At 43.5% G+C, this 12024-nt stretch overlaps 1 protein-coding gene across 2 annotated transcripts; it reads right to left on the reverse strand.

The window, feature by feature from the left end:
- Positions 1 to 1003: 1003 nt before the first annotated feature.
- HEY2 (hes related family bHLH transcription factor with YRPW motif 2) lies at positions 1004 to 10969 on the reverse strand. 2 transcript variants are annotated; one of them, XM_044249477.1, is made up of 5 exons: positions 10733 to 10969; positions 8711 to 8789; positions 8492 to 8575; positions 6093 to 6174; positions 1004 to 1828 (listed from the first exon to the last, which is right to left on the reverse strand). In XM_044249477.1, the coding sequence occupies exons 1-5, from the start codon at positions 10813 to 10815 to the stop codon at positions 1140 to 1142; spliced, it is 1017 nt and encodes a 338-aa protein (XP_044105412.1). In that variant the 5' UTR covers positions 10816 to 10969; the 3' UTR covers positions 1004 to 1139. The 2 variants fall into 2 exon arrangements, with proteins under 2 accessions (XP_044105412.1, XP_044105421.1); XM_044249486.1 differs by lacking the exon at positions 10733 to 10969 and adding an exon at positions 9592 to 10238.
- Positions 10970 to 12024: the final 1055 nt, after the last annotated feature.

Below are 12024 nucleotides of genomic sequence, written 5' to 3' on the forward strand. Positions count from 1 at the left end.
AGGCATGAACAAAAATTTCTGTACATCCCACTGCATACATTCATCTTGATTTGGGATCAAATGCAATCATGAGCTTGATAAAGAGCATTTAAAAATCGTGGCTTTTCTCTTCCCAATGCTCTCTCCCTGTCTCATCACCTCCAGAAATGCAACTTTTCCCAAAGGGTGACAAGAATAGATATTACACATTATTAGGACAAAATGAAGAGGATAAATATGTAAAAATAGTCTAAACGAAACAATAAATTAACCTAAACTTTTACAAACTGGAGAATTTTCAAGTTGGCATGAATCAAATAGCTTCTGGTGGGCACATGGTAGGCAACTGCTTTTAGGTGCACTCTTTCTATAAATGCACGGTTTACATAAAGAAGCACCATATTTTGAACCGTGAAAAAAAGTGCCTGGGGGCTTCCAGGCAGGGCAGAAATGGTTGTTAATCTGAGCACTGATGGAATAATTGCTTATAGCAATGCATTGCTAAATGTCACCACTTGGCAGGCAAGTCTGTACAAAGAAGCAAACTAAGATAAAACCAGGTCTTTTAACTTGAAAATTATTTTCAGCAATCCTTTTGGCCAAGAAAAACCTGTTGGTTTCAATAGAGTACTCTTCTCTGGCACCTTATTAAAATGTCTGCAACCTAATGCAAGACTTCTGTCCCTTACCTTTCTTAACCTAACCTCTACACTCTTCTTTACTTGTGCAATGTTATGTATTCAGAAGAAAACTTTACTAGCTCAGGCACTTATGAAACACGAGTATATTTTTTCCATCTAGTTTCAAGAGAATCCAGTCAGGTTTTCTTTGTTGTTGTTTTGTTTTTGTTTTTCCCCCCAATTCAGACATACTGATGCACTGCTGGATGATACAGTCCATATATTTTCCAGGAAACATCTAAATGAAAACAAGTGTGAAGGTTTCAAAAGTTGCTGATGTCAGTTACCAAGCTGCCTTAAACAAAACACGAGAAAAAAGATAATACCACATTTCCACTTGGGAGGTTTGTGTCTCAAATAGCTTTATTGTTCCTTTGTGGATCTGTAGACATCTGTATGGCTACTTTCAGGGTGCAGAGGTTTAAGCTGACTCTGAAATGAAGGACATTCAGTTACTATTGCAAAAAGTCCAATGAAAACTTAAAAAGCTCCCACTTCTGTCCCCCAGGGTCGGTAAGGTTTACTGTTTGTTGCACCGCTGGTCTGCGGCGGGCTGGACGTGGCTGCCACGGTTAAGGGCGGGCTGATGGCTGTGGCGGCTGCCACGGCCGCAGCGGCGTTAGGTGGGAGCATGGGGAAGGCCCCCGTGAAAGACAGAGGGAAGCTGTGCGCCGCGGCGGTGGCTGCGGCCGCGGCCGCGTGGACAGTGGCGGACAGGGACAAGAGGGAGGTGGAGAGAGGTGGCACGCAGGGGGCAACGCTGCCCGTGGATGGCATCCGAAGGGCAGAATCGGCGGCGTGGGCGAACGTAGCCGTGAGGAGGGCGGAGCCGTGGGCAGGAGGCACTTCCGAAGCGGTGGAGAGGCGACAGGGCGAGGACTCAGAGGCGTGGAGTCCGTTGGGTTGGAGCAGGGCCGCGGGGAGGTGGTGGAAGGCTGCCGCCCAGTGGTGCGGGTGCAGGGGGTGGTGGTGGTGGGCCAGAGAGGACGTCATGGCCGCCGCCTCCCGCTGCGAGGCACACGTGCTGAGATGAGAGACCAGTCGCACCCGCAGGGGGTCGGAGGAGTCCAGGCCCTCCACGGAGCTCAGGTACCGGGCCACTTCTGTCAGGCACTCCCGGAAGCCAATGCTCATGAAGTCCATGGCCAGAGCATGTGCGTCAAAGTAGCCTGAGAGGGGGATGGAGCAAGGGGGGGGGCAGGGGGGCGGCGGGGCGGGGGGCGGGAGAGGGAGAGCGAGAGAAACCGGTAAGGTGACTATGAGGAACCACTAACTGTGCTCCCCTCTGTCCTTCCCAAGTTTCAAGGAGAATGGCGACCCTTTCCGAAAATGCTGCCAGTTATTTCTAGTTGTAATTTTTGTAGGAGAAATTAACTTTGCAATTCACATGTGTGACAACACTAGCAATGCTATACACTATGGTGGTTCTTGCAACCAAGTATCACTGTGGGGGAAAAAATTAAGAACTTCCGTGTTTCCAATACTTTCATTAAAAAAACAAGGTGGGGCAGTCCTCTCCTGTACTGTGACAGTGAAATTCCCTAGTGAACTTTTTCACGGTAGTACAGAGTTTCAGTCTCTCTGTCTCTGTCACATGCGATGGAGATTAAAGGGTTTATCTGAAACATCCTCACTCTTGGCATTGTAACAGAGATACAAAATGCATGTTAGCAGCTTGAGGACTTTCTTTAAAAACGTGCTAGAATTTCTTAATAAATTCATATATGCTTCCTGACTTGGTTTTTTTGGTTTTTGTTTTTGTTTTTAGCAAATTATATGAAAAAATTTGATGAAACAAAAGATCTTTTTTTAATTTGGGGATTACTAATTTGAAGATCTTATTTTTCTATCAGGCAATAGAAGGCTGCTTTACTGATATGAGATTATTATAACTCCTTGCTTTCCTGAAATTCAAAGATATATCTCCTTCACTGGTTAGCTTACATTTTCCTGGCATCCACCCAAGAAAAAAATGTGTATTAATTTTTCAGTATCTATACATGCACGCCTCCCTGCCTCCCTCCCCCCACCTAAGGTTACTACCATTAAAAATGGCTGGAGCAGAGTCACATATATGAGAATCACATTTTACCCAAATAAAATAATTAGATAAAAAATAGTAATGTATCATTATTATCAGTGCAAATTTAGGGTATAATGTTAATCAGATATTTGGGGAAATGTCACCACTTCGAATGTGTGACCTCTAATGTGTACAAATGTATCCTTTTCAGATTTTCATTTACAACTTATTTTTTTTTTTTTAGCAATTTTCAAATTAAAACTTTACTCAGTTTTGGGATATGGGCACACATAAATGAGAAGTATTACATTCAAAGTTATTTTTACCTAAAGCATTTACTACATTATCTTTTTCACATTTCTGCAGATCAAAGTATTACCTGTTTCATTTGTCATCTAAAAAGTAAACCATCTTACTGTATCACCAAATCACTTTGGAAAATATAAGTCACAATATTCAAACTCCTAAAGGTAGAATATCAGCAGAAATTTCAAAGTCCCCAAAAGACATACGGGGTAAAAATATTTACCATTAAAACAGTAACAATGACAGCACAAATCTGATGTAAGAGAATATCATGAAATATGGAAGATCAGCAACAAAAATAGTTATCATTCCAGGACTTCAGTTTAGATAGCAACAAAGTCCCTGGGATTAAGAGGGAAAGCTCTTCCTGAAGACGCCTCCATAGAAAGATTTGACATGAGAACCCTCAGGGTTCTTTGTTGGGCTTTGCAAGCTTCTAATTTTCACGAGGAGGGGTGTAATCAATAGGGGACAGCGTCCAGAAACACACAGGGATCTAGAAATGTAGGTTACTCTACTAAATTCTCTCCAGAGGCCATTGCAATACCGAGAGAGACTATGAAGAACGGACCAACAGAACTGGAACCCCAGGGCCTTCCAAGAATTTTCATGAGTGGGCAAAAAGTGATTGAAATTTGTGGTTTGCCAGTTGTATGCTGTTATATATGGCTGAGTTCTCTGTTGTGTACCAAGGAATATAAATTGTGTAATTCCTATTCTACTGCTGAACGCAGACGGGAAGTGACGATGAGCAGCTATCCCCTAGGATTAATCTTGGGCCAATAATGAAAGCACTTGGGTCCATAGTGCTTCTCTGTGCCATCACTGCTGTGTGGCTTTAGGTGAATACACTCCCAACAACCTTGTGAGATAGACACCATCACTGCCCTCCTTTTAAAGATGAGGAAACTGGGGCAAAGGGGGTTTGTAGTTTACCCAAGGTCACACAGCTAAGATACGGCAGAGCTAGGTTTGGAAACCAGGCAACCCAACTGCAGAGTCTCTGTCCTTCACCACGACACTGTGAGGCCCCCACAGCAGTTGTGAGTCTTGGATGATGTAAGCACACATTGCCAACAGCCCTCCCCCACCTTCAAGGCCCATATGTTCTCCTGTGGGATGACCTCTCCAATGACTTGGCAGTCAGGCGACTTGTATGGATGGCACTTGCTTGCAAATGTCTGTTCATAAACTATTCTGGGATGAATTTTAGGACTGTTTAGGTAGCCAAGAATAGCAACCAAGAATGGAACAAGTTTTTATAATAAGGCGTAAGAACAATATTACTCTTTAGAAGTTTAGCTCATGCCAAATATTTGAAACCCTGATAAGAATTCTCAGCCTTGTGCGGAACATCACCAAGAGAGTCAGAGCAATCAGACTGCTGTTCCTGCACCATCACCAGCTCAGTCTGTCTCATACTATCCTGAGGTGGCAGGTGCAGAATCAAAATCATGGGGCAGGAGGGGCTTTAGAGCTCAGAATGCTAGTGTAGGCCTTACAGCACAACAGAGCACTTCGGTCTTGGGTTAAAGGCGAGGCAATGGCCAAGCTGGCCTGGATCACTGGTTTCTATGATTTCATCCAGTTCTCTTCTCTATTATGTAAGTTTTTGCATCCTATGCTGAGGGCTACATTTTAATGATTAGAAATCACAATTCCATACCCATTCAGGATGGTTTCTACGGAAGGTGCAACTGAGGTTAAGTCAAACCAAGGGGGCTTCTCTTTACAGTGATCACCCCCCCCCCACCACCATACCTGATACAGGTAAAGGACAGTGAAGGCCAGGGCTGATGTTCCACAGGTCCTCAACAGTATGGCCATACTGGAGTTAAATACTTCAGTACTTTCATTGCAATCAGTAAACTGCTATTTACCTCCAATACCTTGTCCCTGCTCTGATCTAGGACAAACTGTGATACTATGTTGTAATGAAAGGCTAATGCTGAACAGAGAAGCCGCCAGGGTGGAGGGCAGCATTTAGCCCTTCGTGGTGGTAGCCTCTCCCTATCCACTTATCAAATATATTACTTAACAAAACACTCTTGGTGAAGGTGAATAGCAAAGACCTGTTTGAAGGATGAGAAAGATACAAAAGGGCAAAATCAAGTCTGAGTAGAAGAGGTATCATGAAATCTGAATGGATATTACAACTTTCAGGATCTCAAGTCTATTTTTTATTAACATATAATGTATTATTTGCTTCAGGGGTACAGGTCTGTGAATCATCAGTCTTACAAAATTCACAGCATTCACCATAGCACATAGCCTCCCCAGTGTCCATAACCCAGCTACCCTAACCCTACCTCTCACCAACCCCCCCACAGCAACCCTCAGTTAGTGAGATTAAGAGTCTCTTATGATTTGTCTCCCTCCTGATCCCATCTCGTTTCATTTTTAAATGTGACATGAGGGCCCATCTCTGACCTCTGGATGATTCTGCCCTAAATCACTATCCAGTACAGAAGACGTCTCTCCCGGGCACTGGGCCCAGTGTACCTGTTCCTGTTTGCTGTCTGCAGGAATGACTCTGCTCCCTTAATAGTTTTCAGTACAGAGATTCACTACCTATACTTCAAATGTTCTGTCTTGTCTAAACCCAAGACCAACCAAAATCTGAAAATAGTGAAAATAATCCTCAAGTCAATTCCTTTGGAATGGCTGCCTTATGTTGAAACCTAGTCTTGATTTAATGGTGGGGGTGGGGGGTTCAAGGGAAGGGAAAGGAGAAGAGAAAAAGATTGTCTTTAAACTCCTGTTTATGTTTGGATGTTTGTGTGTTTATTTTGTCTTTCTGTACAGATTCCAGCATGTGCTCCTGAGGTCCCAAACAAATCTCTGACCAGGCTGCTGTGAATGAAGCTTTACTCCCACAGTATTATGAAAGCAAACACAAGCCCAGGGTCAAGTGCTTCTTTTGTTCCAGAAGTTCTTTCCCACGAGTTCAATCCTGCCATTAGCATTGATTTCCACAGCTTTAATCTAGGACCTCCTATCTCAGCTTGTTAAAGAACTGTTCAACTATGACTTTCCTATAATCTTAGAAGGAAAAATGAGAAGTAAGAGGTGGAAAGGGGGTAAAAATGAAGTCACCTACTTACCTTTACCCCCAGTTGCCTGAAGCATCTTCAAATGATCTACTGTCATTTGCAATATTTCGGCTTTCTCCAACTTTGCAGATCCCTGCATAAACAAATAATAAAGTCTTAGAAGTTCTATGGAATATTGTACACTGGATTTTCAATTTTCCTTTCCATTAGAAGATTCTAAGTTTAATTTTTTTCACAGAAACATCTGAGTGCTTTGCGAACTTTACATGTAAACAATGACTGTTGCATACTTAATAACAGATATTTGCCAATTTATCTTTTAAAGAATAAAAGGCATAACAATTTTTTAATCCTAAAAATAATTATACTCCTAAAATCACTCCACTACAACAATTATAACTGCAAAAATCTCAAACCTTACATCCAATCTCTACCTTATATTTCATTAGGGGACATCCTGTAGTCTTACATAATGCCACAGTACTAGATCAGTTAAATCCCACTCTGAAGGATAAGGAGACAGAATCTTAGAAAATTAGATTTTTCAAAAATAAAAAGTTGCATTAAGTCTTTAAGACACACCTCTGGTAAGCAGAAACAAAACAAAACAAAACAAAATAAAATAAAGGGGAGACTTTTAAGGTGTTTTTGTTTTTGTTTTTTTTTCCAAAAATTACCAGCAGGTGTCACTGTGAATTCCAAAATCATAAACAAGAAAGCCTAATTTACTACCCACCTAGTAAGCATCAGAAATGCTTAATGGCAATAAATGGCACCTATTTATTTATTATTGGTTTGAACCCTTTACAATAGTTCTTAATAAAATATTTTGGAAATATATTTATATGCCCTTCTTTTTAAAAGAAGGCAACCTCTGGAAACCAACTGAAATAAAAATGTGACACCTTGAACTGCCTCAGAGAACTGTGGGTGGCTTCTAATTTCCTGGAAAAGCTGAATAATTAAACCAATATGTCTTTTTTGAAAAGGAAACTCAAGTTTTTTTTCAGGTTCGTACGCTCTACTTGTTTTGTGAAAATTATCAGCACCCTGTACATGGTGAGAGTGCCAGAGTTATTTAAACTGCTAGAAAGAACACTCTTCTAATCATACTGTGACAGGGCCAGCTCACTAGGGTTGGTAGCCAAGCTTGGCAAATGGGAAAGCCTGTGTTTATGGTAACTAACTGCCAAACAACTGAGGTTTGCTTTTAAGGTTTGTTTTAAGTCGACATTTAAGAAAAAAAAAAAAACCCAACAAACTAAGGGGGAGGGGGAAAATCACCAAACTGACTGTTCTTCATAACTGCAGACATTTCAGTACTCAAAATGAAAACACCAATTACTGATATTTTTCATTTTCAGCCTATTGTCATTGAAAATGTTACTTATCAAAACTACAATTTCCACATTACATTTAGCTTACCAAAGACAGCTTCAGCATATAGGTATCTTGTTTTCTCTCAAAAATGTACAATCAAGAGCGTATTACATCTTGTATTTCTGTCAATTTTAAATATATCCATGAAAATGCACAGCAGTTTCAGTGAAAATGATAAATAGCAAAATAACAGTTTCTGGATAATTTCCAAGGGCTTTGTAGGGCTTGCTGTGTTTGTGGTTCATGAAGCAAAGAATAAGATGAAATAAACAAACAACTGCTGCCTTATACCCTATTTTAATTAAATTCAAAGTATTTTCAATAGCATACCTTACCATATTCGTTGAAAGATGCTCACAGAAATCTGTCATTAGCCATTGCGGCAAGAGATATAAAACTTTTCCAAATGACAAAGGAAAATTTAAACATGTGGCTTCTCCCTTTTCTAAGTGTGCAAAATCTTTTTTTTTTGGGCGGGGGGTAAAGGAATACCCTGAATTCTGAAAAAGGAAATTTATGACTAGTTCTATTTTTACCAACTTCCAAAAAGATGCCACAACTAGAATGCTATTCTATTAATCCAGGCACTAAAAATGAAACCAAGTGATTTGGTAAAAAGATTTTATTAGTATTATCATTTAGGAAATAGAGCTAGAGATGTTACTTCCTGGACTTTGGTTATTTTTTAAAATAAAAAGCCCTTCTTTTTTTAATTGTTTGACACAAAAATGAAATTTCACATGATATATTTTTTAAAAGAGCACGACACACAGCTCAGTTTTAAACAAAACCACTACTGGTCTTCATAGAAAGAACAGAGAAAGCATGAACACTTTTACCCTTAAGGGAAAAATAAGCTGAAGAATGGAAATGTTTTTCAACTTCATGATGGATTATGTTTTTAATAGTTTTGCCACAACAAAGCATTTTATTGAAATAGCTGCTCTGTGCCAGATCAGGGCACATACACCATTATTTTAATGAGCTTTAACAAGAACCCACATTCCCAGATGAGAGAATCAGATTTTTTGAGGCTTTTGGTGGAGTAGTCAGGGGTAAGGGTAGCTTACTTGTTTTTCAAAAGCAGTTGGCACCAGTCGTCTCAACTCAGATAAACTGTTATTTATCCGATCTCGACGCCTTTTCTCTATTATCTATCCCAAAGGAAGCAACACAACAACAAAAGTTTATGAATACACAAATGATAAAATTACTTTTAATGGAAGAATACAACTGTTACACATTAGGCTGGATTACATGAAATAAAAAGAAAAAAAAAAATCACATACCCCTCTCCTTTTCTTTCTTGCCATAATCTGAGATGTTGTTGTTGGAGAATTGGATCTAATCACAGAGCTAGTACTTTGCCTATGAAATAGGAACAGTATGTCAGGTGCTGCATTAACATAACAATGGTTTCTTCTGGTTTCTTCATGGCACCCATTAAACACTGAGTGATTGCACAGTTCAGGTCTGGGTTATTTTATTCTTAATTCTTAACTTTTAACATACTTTGTTTTCAGTCCTTCTATCTATTTTTAGGTAAGAATTATGCCCTCCCTGCTTTTTCAACAAGTCATCCAGACACCAAATCCACTTGCAAAAACATCCCTAAACTTTAAAGTCTTGCAGTGAAAAACTTACAAGCAGTCAGAGTGAGAAGTCAGTTAGTACTTCCTAGCTCCACTCATAAAAATTTCTTAAAAATAAACGAATTCTCTAATAGCATCCTTCCTCCAACCTTTGGTCAGATACACTAAACAAAGCGAAGCTATTTTGAAATAAAGGCCATGTTTAGCACCACTATCAAACAGATAGACAGTCATCACATGTTAAACTGTTGTCCCTAGATGCAATCTTCAAAATAAACAGAAGTTATCTTACTATTTCAAAACTTCAATCATATCTCACAACAGAGAAAAAAAATGACAAATGTTACGTTTTATATACAAATCTTCCAAAAGAATGCCCCAATTAAATATGCCACTGATAGGGAAATTAAAATGAGATCAAGTACTAGGTAAATGTTTTACTTTGAAAATAAAACTGTAGGTACTTCCTAGTCTTCAGCCTAAACTTAAACCTCTAGAAGCTGCAATCCATCTTGAGTTTACTAATGAAAAGATATTTTACATTGAAACTGCAATCAAATCATTATTTTGTCACTTACAGCTTTTGCCATCCGTTCTAGTTTGTACATGTTTCTCTTCATAATTCATGGATACTATGCTTCTTTATGTTCTCAAATTCTCCAGGTTCCTGTTATTTGTTCTCTTTCATTTTAGGACTGTTGCACACACCAGGTTCTTATTACCTCACCTCGCACTTCTGGATCTTATTTCTGAGTTAACTGTCCCCCTCCGTCCCACCCCGTCCCAACTGGTTTCGACTTTCACATGACTTCTTCTGTTTTTCAGATCTCATTTTTTAAGATGACGCACACTTTAATAATTAAAAGATACTTCGTGAACAGCGTTTCATGTAAATATCTCTGCCGTTGCTGATTTTACGCTTTGGTGTGTACTTATTAGAATAACGACGTGGAAAGAAAACCCGTTTTCCCAAGGTAGGAAGAATTTTGCTCTTTATAATTAAGGAACTTGTGAGGATGCCAATTAGAAGCGATTATCATTTGACCCGCCTTGGCATTAAAATGCCTGGTAATCTCCCTCTGTCCCAGAAAAGTGGAGGTCTGGCTTCTGTGATCACGACCCCGATCTCTTCCAGACTTAAGAACAAGCAGTCACAGAGATGATCTACGTCCGAAACGATCCTTACGTCTGTCACTCACCCTCCCGTCCGCCCACTCACACACAGTCAACCTGGAAAGCTCAACCTACGTAGCCTTTAGATTACAAATTGCTTTAATTTGCTCTTAATGACAAAAGGCAAGTCCTCTTTTTCGTCTCCTGTAAAATAAATAACATCAATCTGTTTCTCTCTTCAGCTGGCCCATCCAGAAAGTGCTCCCACAGGTTTCCGTGGCGGGGGCGTCGCCCGTCGCCTGCGCCCGCCTGTCCGCGCGCGCAACGCTGACAGCCGGGGACCCTCCCTCGCCAACTCCTGCGCCGTGCTTCAGTCGCGTCCACTCTCCTCTCCGCCCCACCCCTGGTGTGAAAACCGACGACCTCCCGCCCCACCCCAACTGCACGCTCCGTGAGCGCCCACCGCTCCAAGTTTCCCGGGCAAAATTTCTCTCGGCTCCGTTAGGACGCCGCGGAGAGGAGCCTCGGGATTTCCAAGGGGCAGCTCGTGCACAAAGCTCCCCGACGCCTCGAGCTCCGGGCACTTCCCGTCGAGCCCGCGCTCACCCCGAGTAATTGTTCTCGCTCCCCACGTCGATGGTCTCGTCCATGTCGCTCTCGGAGGTCGTCTCCTCGCAAGGGCGCTTCATCGCGGGGAAGACGGCGCGGGGCACTGCCCAGTCCGAGCAGCCGACGGGGAGCGGGGCGCAGCGCCCTCCCGGCCTGCCTCCTCCCTTCCTCCCTCCCTTTCTGGGCCCGGGAAGGCGCGGCTGCCGCGGCGACGCGGTCGGCTCCTCGCGGCTCTTTCCCACGCCGCAGCCGGGATCGGCCGCAAGAACCGGCGCCGGCCACGCCCCCCCGCGCGGGCGGGGCTACCTCGCCCGCCTCCCGCGCCTCTGCCCCCACCGCCCCGCCGGGTTCCGCCTCCTTGGGGTCGGCGTGGCCCGCGATTGGCTGGGGCGGAGGGGCGGGGCCGCGCTCGTCCCTGCTCGCGGTGAGCCTCCTGCCGAGGCGTGGGAACGCTGCCGCGCACCTCGCGTTCGGGAGCTGCGCGCGGGCGGGAGAGGCAGCGGCGAGCGTGAGCGCGAGGTTGTTAACTCCGCTAGGGCAGCACGCGGACGTGGGCGCGGCGGGGGAGGGCCTAGAGGGGCGGGCTCCCGACCTCGGGTTTCGGCCCTCCTCCTCACCTCCCGCCCCCAGTCTGGCGGGGAAGTTGCTGTTCTGTGTTTAAAGAACAACCCCAAACGCGTGGCTGAGTGTGAGCGAGCGTGTAGTGACGTTGGGAGGCGCCGTGGCTTAACCGAACCGCCCCACTCGGCTGTCCCCTGTCTGGACCAAAAGTGCTGACTGGCTGACCCGGAGGGTCACATTTGCCCTCTGGGGTTTTTGAAACCCTTAAATCAAAGTTGCTTTTCTCCCTGGCAACTCCCGAGGCTGCTTCGCGGCCTCTGGGCTGTGGACAGATAAGGACGTGAGTTTCCCCGACCAGGTACCTAACCACCGGCCGTCGGAGGGTCTGAGGTCGGCTACCCTGTGACGTTCGCTTTGCTCGAAATCAGTTATGTCCATTGGGCCACGGGGGCCGTGGATAGTAAACTCCGCCGAGTGGACCGTGAGCCGCAGTTGTGTCGGTTCTGGTGGCAGGAAAGACTAGACCCATGATGCAGGTATTTCAGGACCCCCATTTTAGTCGTTTTTCAAGTTCGAGCTCTTCGGGCTTGGACTATGCAGAGGATGGCGATTCTCCACTGCCCTTGGTGTGTGCAGTCGCCGCGGTAGAGTGAATGAGAATTCCGCTCGTGAAAAAAATCGGCGCTTGGGAAACTCAGTTTGGTTTTCTGAAGCACTAATTCGAGTCC

Source organism: Neovison vison, chromosome 1 (assembly GCF_020171115.1).
Source record: "Neovison vison isolate M4711 chromosome 1, ASM_NN_V1, whole genome shotgun sequence".
Taxonomy (NCBI): Eukaryota; Metazoa; Chordata; class Mammalia; order Carnivora; family Mustelidae; genus Neogale; species Neogale vison.

Bases quoted from the DNA above. Each gene is read 5' to 3' on its own strand.
- HEY2 (XM_044249477.1), bottom strand. From the start codon at position 10,815: ATGAAGCGCCCTTGCGAGGAGACGACCTCCGAGAGCGACATGGACGAG. The intron at 6,175-8,491 runs GTAAGCTACCCT...TTGTTTATGCAG, and splicing joins CAACTGCTTTTGAAAAACAA to GGATCTGCAAAGTTGGAGAA. The intron at 1,829-6,092 runs GTAAGTAGGTGA...TCCCCCTCTCAG, and splicing joins TCAGGCAACTGGGGGTAAAG to GCTACTTTGACGCACATGCT.